Source organism: Acyrthosiphon pisum, chromosome A1, assembly GCF_005508785.2.
Source record: "Acyrthosiphon pisum isolate AL4f chromosome A1, pea_aphid_22Mar2018_4r6ur, whole genome shotgun sequence".
NCBI classification, from domain to species: Eukaryota; Metazoa; Arthropoda; class Insecta; order Hemiptera; family Aphididae; genus Acyrthosiphon; species Acyrthosiphon pisum.
Genome location: NC_042494.1, coordinates 161,294,848 through 161,302,680, shown reverse-complemented (window position 1 = coordinate 161,302,680; position 7,833 = coordinate 161,294,848). Strand labels below are relative to the sequence as shown.

The window sequence follows — 7,833 nt, the reverse complement described above, 5'->3', positions numbered from 1 at the left end:
TATAGGGTGGATGCCATGTGGCTAACTGGGTGGTTGTGGGATAACATGTTGCTTATATATGTATACTAAGGACTCGTCTGAATCAGTATGTATGGTTAGATTAAGTATGTATTGTTGGATTAAAATTTGATAGTTTCAAATTCAAGCGAGCAAACAGTGTTCTCCCGTTTTTGATATTATAATATTATCGTAATTTTGTATGGTAAACATTAAAATTTGTATACCGCAAGTGCGATTGGATATATATATATAACTATCTTGTATATAATTTTGTCCTCTACAATTTTTGTTTGAAAGTTTTATTTGTACAACCAGTATAAAGCGAGATATTGACGCAAAGGCTACTTGTTTTTAGTAAAAAATTCATATTACATTAAAAGTGTACATTTTGATGGCCTTATAAGGCAAAAACTATAAGTTTTACGTGAAAATGTCACAAGACCTTTTTTGTAGATAATTACTTCCTCTACAATTTATAACCAGAACTTTTTATAAATTAATGAAATTATTTATATAAAATTATTTTTAAAAAAAAGGCTTATTCTGTGACCTTTGACCACGAATAATCTTTGACGCGTACATGATATAGATCGCAACTTTTTACATGTTGTTTACAACGATGTCAGAAAGGTGTGTACCAAAATTCAACCAGGTGGGAATTTTTCCGAGCCGAAAACCTAATTTGGCTGGGCTACAAACCAAAATGAATCAGAAATCACATATAATAAATGTTGAGTTGATAGATTTAAATGATAATTGTAAATTACATATACAATGATATTTAATGTGTACCTAATTTTTCATTATTTATTTTTCTTAACAATTTATTTTTTTTTTACAGGATGAGATTCTTAAAGCAGCTGTTATGAAATATGGCAAAAATCAATGGTCACGTATTGCATCATTATTACATCGTAAATCAGCTAAACAATGTAAGGCACGTTGGTTTGAATGGCTTGATCCAAGTATCAAAAAAACTGAATGGAGTCGAGAGGAAGATGAAAAGCTTTTACATCTTGCTAAACTCATGCCTACTCAATGGCGTACCATTGCTCCCATCGTTGGTCGTACAGCTTCACAGTGTTTGGAAAGATATGAATATTTATTGTTAGTAAATATTACTAAATAATATTTAAATTTAATATTTAATAGCTGTTATCTTATATATATATATTTTAATATAAAAATATTATTTGTTGGATATAATTTCATAATGCATCCAGAGATCAAGCTCAAAGGAAAGAAGATGGCGAGGAAGTGGGCGATGATCCGAGAAAATTAAAACCCGGTGAAATTGATCCAAATCCTGAAACAAAACCAGCTCGTCCCGATCCTAAAGATATGGATGAAGACGGTGATTACTAGTTTATAATCTAATTTTGAATATATAAATATTAATTTATTTTTAAGAATCATTTTAAAATTAGGAGAATAATGAGCAACAGCCGCTAGGTATATGCTGTTGAACTGTTCTTCTTTACCTTGCTCATCTAAGTTTTAAATACTTATAAATAATATTAGTTCAATATCTGTTATTTATATTTAAAAATATTCTGCTTCTGTATTAGAATTTATAACGGACTGTCATTAGAAAAAAAATTAAGACTTCAAATATTATGATTAACACATACAAAATTGTATGTAAAATATAAGTACTTACAATTAAATTAAATTAAATATAATTTGTTTATGAACCTACTAAAGTAATAACTAACTGAGTTATGAGTATTTTTTTTTAAAGTTACATTTTAACTTTTGTAAAATATTATATACTAGGATTAGTTTTTAAAAATGTTCTTTGAACAATAAATATTTTGTTTACATCCATTCTTACTGCCACTTATTTACAAGGCTCATCAAGACTATTAAAATAGAATTTTTATTTAGGCTAAAATCTATAGAAGTAAATTTACAGTTTAAAATTGCATACAAGTTATTTACTGCTTGTTATTATAAAGTTTAACATTTAAAAATATTTTCTAGAGTTGGAAATGTTATCTGAAGCAAGAGCTCGTTTAGCCAATACACAGGGAAAAAAGGCAAAACGTAAAGCTCGTGAGAAGCAATTAGAAGAAGCTAGAAGACTTGCTGCATTACAAGTAATTTACAAATTGTTTATAAAATTATTATGTAGATGAAAATAATATTTTTATTTTGTAGAAACGGAGGGAATTGCGTGCTGCTGGTATAGGTGTTGGAAGAGGCAATAAACGAAAGCGTGGTATAGACTATAATGCTGAAATACCATTTGAGAAAAAACCTGCTTTAGGGTTTTATGATACTGCCAATGAGGATGTTGATCCACTTGCACCAGATTTCAGAAAATTGAGACAGCAAAATTTAGATGGAGAACTACGTGTTGAAATTGAAGAGGTAAATGATTTATTGTAATTTTTAAGAATTAATTTTTAATTGTGTTTGTATTTCAGAGAGAAAGAAAGAAAGATAAAGCTAAGCTCAAACAGCGTAAGGAAAATGAAGTTCCTTTAGCTATGTTAAATAATCAAGAACCTATTAGGAAAATGAGTAAACTTGTTTTACCAGAACCACAAATATCTGATCAAGTAATAATCTATATTTTTATTATAAATATTTTTAAAATAAATTATAAACTATAATTGTTTTAAAGGAATTGCAACAAGTCGTTAAATTGGGACGAGCCAGTGAAATGGCACGAGAAATAGCAATGGAAAATGGTCCTCAACAAGCTTCAGATGCATTATTGTCAGATTATACCCCTTCAATTAATAACATCCCTGGCCGCACTCCAAGAACCCCATCTGTTTCAACTGACAAAGTTTTACAAGTAATTTGAAATTAATTTTAAGATAAGACGTTATCTATGCATTATCTCTATCTTAACGTAAAACTTGAATCTTATTGTAACTAACACATAACATATCATCCAGTTGCCTCAAGGAAGCTTCTATTGATATTTCAATTTTAACGCAAGTTATGTGGGTTTTAAATTTCAGAAAAATGTACAATTTAAAAATACCCATATCTTGTTTTAAAATTAAAATATGAAAAAAAAAACCTAATTACACTAATTAATAGTCTTACCTTTAAATTTTATAACACATTAATTTAATCTAATATTAAGAATAACATAATTAAATGGATTATTCTAAACTTAAAATGTGCTTGTTGTGCATTCCTAAGATGGAAATAACACAGTTTAATGTCTACTTATAGGGAAAGATTCAGAGCTGAACCCTGTTAAAACTCCTCTTGCTAAGATTAGCATCAAAGTCTTTTCTTTCATACACTAATAATATACTATATCTATATTAATGCGCACAATTTAATTTATTTTTTATAGGACGCTCAAAATATTATGGCTCTAACCCATGTAGATACTCCTCTCAAAGGAGGTCTTAATACAGAATTGCAAAATGTTGATTTCAATGGTGTCACCCCACAACGACAATTGATTACAACACCTAATACAATTTTAGGTACTCCACTTTCACAAGCTGCTAGTGATGGTTTCCAAACTCCGCAAAGTGATAGAGCGCTAGTAAAAGCGGGTATGCTGACACCTACTCCTCTAAGGGATCAGTTAAGCATCAATCGTTCAGATTCTATGGAAGTCGATATTATAAATACACCCCAAGCTATGAAAAACTACCAACATCAAGTAAAAGAACAGTTGAAAGCAGGCTTAAGTACATTGCCAAATCCAAAAAATGATTTTGAAATAGTAGTGCCTGAGGACCACCCCGAAGACGAAGAAACTGTTGTTCAAAAAGATTTCATAGAAGATCAGTCTGATGTTGAGATGCGTAGTGCTGAAGAACTTCTTGCTCGCCGTAAGTACAATTAAAAATATACACATATTTTTATAACGATCATATAATATGTACTAGTAAGTATGTTTGGATCTAAGAATTTTAAGTTTCAACAACCAATATGATAATTTTCATTGAAATAACTTAGTTGTAACTTAATTTTTAAATATTTCATTATTATAGTATATGAATGTTAGATAAATATAAGTTTAAAAAAAAATGGTTGGTAATATTTGTTGACTTCTTAAAAGTCTCAACTAATAAAATTGACATTTTTTAAGATAAACTTTATCATAATATTTATAATATATATTGTAGTTTTAACTATTTCTAAAAATTGTGTTTTGTTCAAGTGTTGCCAGTTGATATTCATATGAAATTCTAGATTCTGAGTGGTGTGATGAATGTTTTGATTTTATATTGGTGTGTTTTTTTTTTTTGTCTGTCATCATCTTTTAGGAAAGTAAAAATAAATGTACAAGTTAGTTATAGTTGGTACTTTGGGGGGGTCAAAAGTAAAAAATTCCCAGCAGTTTTTAAAAGCACCGAAAAAAACAAAAAAAAATTAAAGAAAAACTGGAATTTTTACGCAAAATCAGTTTTTGACTAAATCAATTTTGGTTTTTGGTGTAACTGTAAAGTAAATAACACTAGATACATGCAATTTTCACTGAATATTTCTTTGCTCTCGGGTAAAAAGGACTTCAGTCAATTTTTCACAAAAAATTTTTTCCGCAGATGTAAAGCTTAATTTTTGCTGATTTTTTTGGTACATTTGGCATAAGTTAGTGAAGAATATTACTCATATCATTGAAGAAATAAATAGGGAATATTATCTAAACATAACCGTTTCTACGTTGGTAGAAAAGGCGTATGATGACTTATGCCTGGACCAAAAGACATAAGTTAAAATAAGTGAAATCAAAAAGACATGAGTCGTGGAAAAATAGGGCTTAAGTCAGAAAAAGTGAAATCAAAAGGCCTCTCAAAGGTTATCTCATTAAACATTCATAGTAACAAGAATTTTAATGGTTACATGTATTAAGAATGTAATATATATTATATAAAAATACCTTAGATATATATGGATATAATGAACTTACATGTAGGAATTTTCAAACTTTCAAACGGCTGTCTTGAAAAGTTGATTAAATTGACATAAACCCTTTCTACCTGGGACCAAAGATTTATATTAGCATTTTCCATACATCATATTATAGTTAATAATTATATATATTTTTACAATGGCAGTTGAAAAAATATTAAAAAAATAAAATCACAATTTTTTTTATAAGTTTTTAAAGTTTGAATTTTGACAAAATACGTGAAAATCACAAAAATATACAAATTCTTTATAGTAATTCATACAAATTTTTCTTTCTAAATCTAAGATTTTAACACTTAATACAAGATTCCTCATAAGATTTTTACAACATTGGCTATTCACTTCATTTCACAGGTAGCGATTTTCTTATTTTGTTGTAATTCTAAGACTAATAACTGTAAATATTTGAAATTTACAGCATATTTTTATTTTATTAATTCTTTTACTTGATACAATTTTCTAAATATTTTGTCTTCTTTTGAGCTATTTACGAACATTTTAAATTTTATATTTTTTTTAGTTTTTTTTTTCTATTAATGTCAGTAAAATTGTATTTGTTAGGTCAAGAAGCGTTAAAATTTAATACAAAGCTCCTGATTTAGCAGTTGAAAAATATTAAAAACACATAGACACAGTTTTTTTATTAGCATTTAAATATGATAATTAAGTATAAACGAATAATAATAATTCAACTTAACCATATTAATAAATATAATATTTAATATCCTAGGATGACAAGCCTCCACTCAGAATCATTTTTGTATACAATGATATTATATTATTGAATTCAAATTTAACACCATTAATTACAGTCACCCGCTTATAACCTACTGTATGGGAGAGCAACTTCTACTTACCCGCTTTTTTTTTAAATTTATTCATGTCCTTAACATGAAATGACAAAAAATACTTGGATTTGGTTGCTACATAGCTGATACTTCCTTAATGTACAAATTATAAAATAAAAATACATCAATATAACATAATGTTTAAAATAATAAATAAAATAAAAATAATTTCTACTCTTATATAATGTTTAAAATATGAGCCTCTCCCCAGTTTCTGCGTTATAGATCTGGCCCTATTATATTACAGTAAAAAAATGTAAATGCATTTAACTTTACAACTTGTATACTTCCAGGCCAATTAGAAATGAAGTTGCGATCTCAAGTAATCCAACGATGTTTACCTCGTCCACCAGATACTAATATTGTTTTGAGACCTTTGAATTCAGAGCCACCTCTTACAGATCTTCAAAAGGTGATTATATTATATTAAAAAAAAATATTAGTAAATTATATATTATTTAATATTTTAATGTATTTTTAATTTGTTATGTAGGCTGAAGAATTGATTAAACAAGAAATGATTACAATGCTTCATTATGATGCTGTCCGTAGCCCTTTACCACCAGAAGTTGCTACACTTACTCAAAGTGGTCCCAAAAAACAGCCAATCCTAACTGAAACTCAGCATTTAGCTTATTTACAGGCACACCCGTACCAACAATTCACTGAAGAAGAAATGGAAAATGTAATTAAAAATATATGTATTCACAGATTTAGAAAAGAAGCAATGAAATAATATGTGTACATTAGTAAATAAATTATTTATTTATTTATTTATTTCATAAAATATTGTTTTAGGCGAAACAAGTTTTGATAAAAGAAATGGAAATTGTTAAACAAGGTATGAATCATGGAGAATTGTCATTAGACTCGTTTACTCAAGTGTGGGGTGAATGTTTGGGCCAAGTACTATTTCTGCCCAATCAAAATCGTTATACAAGAGCAAATTTAGCTAGTAAAAAAGATAGGATTGAATCACTTGAAAAGAAACTGGAACAGAATAGAGGTCATATGACTAAAGAAGCTAAAAAAGCTGGAAAAATGGAAAAGAAAATTAAAATTATTCTCGGGGGATATCAAGTAAGTAATATGAATATGTCATTATGATGTTAACAATATATTATTGTTCCAGGACTTAAGTTTTTAATGCAATAATTTTGTTTATTTAGACTCGTTCTCAAGGTCTTATCAAACAATTCATAACCAGTGTGGATGAGATTGAACAGGGACATTTAGAATTATCAACTTTCCAGTTTTTGCAACGACAGGAAGAATCTGCTATACCCAAACGACTGCAGGTGATTTTGAATATATCATTTTTTAATTGTTTATATTTTTGTAGTTCATCATTGTTTGTTGTTAACTGTTTAGTATATAATATAGCTAAACAGGTTAAACAACAATTTCATAATAGTCGCTATTAAAATATTAATCGGATTTCTTTTTTAATGATGAATTATATTTTAGTCATTAACTGATGATGTAGACCGTCAAAAAGAACGAGAGAAAATTCTACAACAAAAATTTTTGGACCTTGAAACACGATGGAAAGAACTACAAATAGGAAATGATTGAACATCAAACTGTTATTAATGCAATAAGCTTCATATTTGTATTATTTTTTTTTTCTATTTATACTAAACCTCTATTTTATTTTCTAAAAATAGAATTTAAATTGTGTGGAATCATGTGAGAAAAAAAATTATATAACTCGTCACATTATGTGTACATTTCTTAAGCAACTTGTCCATTATTGTAATTTGAGATTAATTATACAATCTTATTAAAACTACAAAGTTTAGAGATTATCCACTCTACATGTTTTATATACCTTTAAAATATTATATTTTATTAAGAGGATTGTCAGTGCACTATTCGTTTTCTCTCTCTGGCCACGCGCAACATAGACAAAACGCAATTACGCAAAATCATTTTTTCTATGCGTATAAGTAATCTTAGAGTAAAGTCACCTATTACAAAAAAGATAGAGAATAATACTTTTGAGAGAATGACATATTGATTTGTCTAAATATTGTCTCAAATCAATTTAAACATCATTTAAATTTACAACATTTTTTTATTTATTTTG

General features: G+C 27.8%; 1 protein-coding gene across 1 annotated transcript in view; it reads left to right on the top strand.

Moving 5' to 3' along the window:
- LOC100169164 (cell division cycle 5-like protein) overlaps window positions 1-7,540 on the top strand; it is an 11,451-nt gene extending 3,911 nt beyond the window's left edge. Inside the window, exons 2-13 of the mRNA XM_001951181.5 lie at window positions 842-1,107; window positions 1,224-1,354; window positions 1,984-2,099; window positions 2,161-2,373; window positions 2,430-2,564; window positions 2,630-2,806; window positions 3,323-3,812; window positions 6,038-6,156; window positions 6,238-6,429; window positions 6,543-6,824; window positions 6,914-7,042; window positions 7,212-7,540. Of these exons, the coding sequence (XP_001951216.1) occupies window positions 842-1,107; window positions 1,224-1,354; window positions 1,984-2,099; window positions 2,161-2,373; window positions 2,430-2,564; window positions 2,630-2,806; window positions 3,323-3,812; window positions 6,038-6,156; window positions 6,238-6,429; window positions 6,543-6,824; window positions 6,914-7,042; window positions 7,212-7,319 (2,358 nt within the window). The 3' untranslated portion in view covers window positions 7,320-7,540. The remainder of the gene's footprint in view (window positions 1-841; window positions 1,108-1,223; window positions 1,355-1,983; window positions 2,100-2,160; window positions 2,374-2,429; window positions 2,565-2,629; window positions 2,807-3,322; window positions 3,813-6,037; window positions 6,157-6,237; window positions 6,430-6,542; window positions 6,825-6,913; window positions 7,043-7,211) is intronic.
- Window positions 7,541-7,833: the final 293 nt, after the last annotated feature.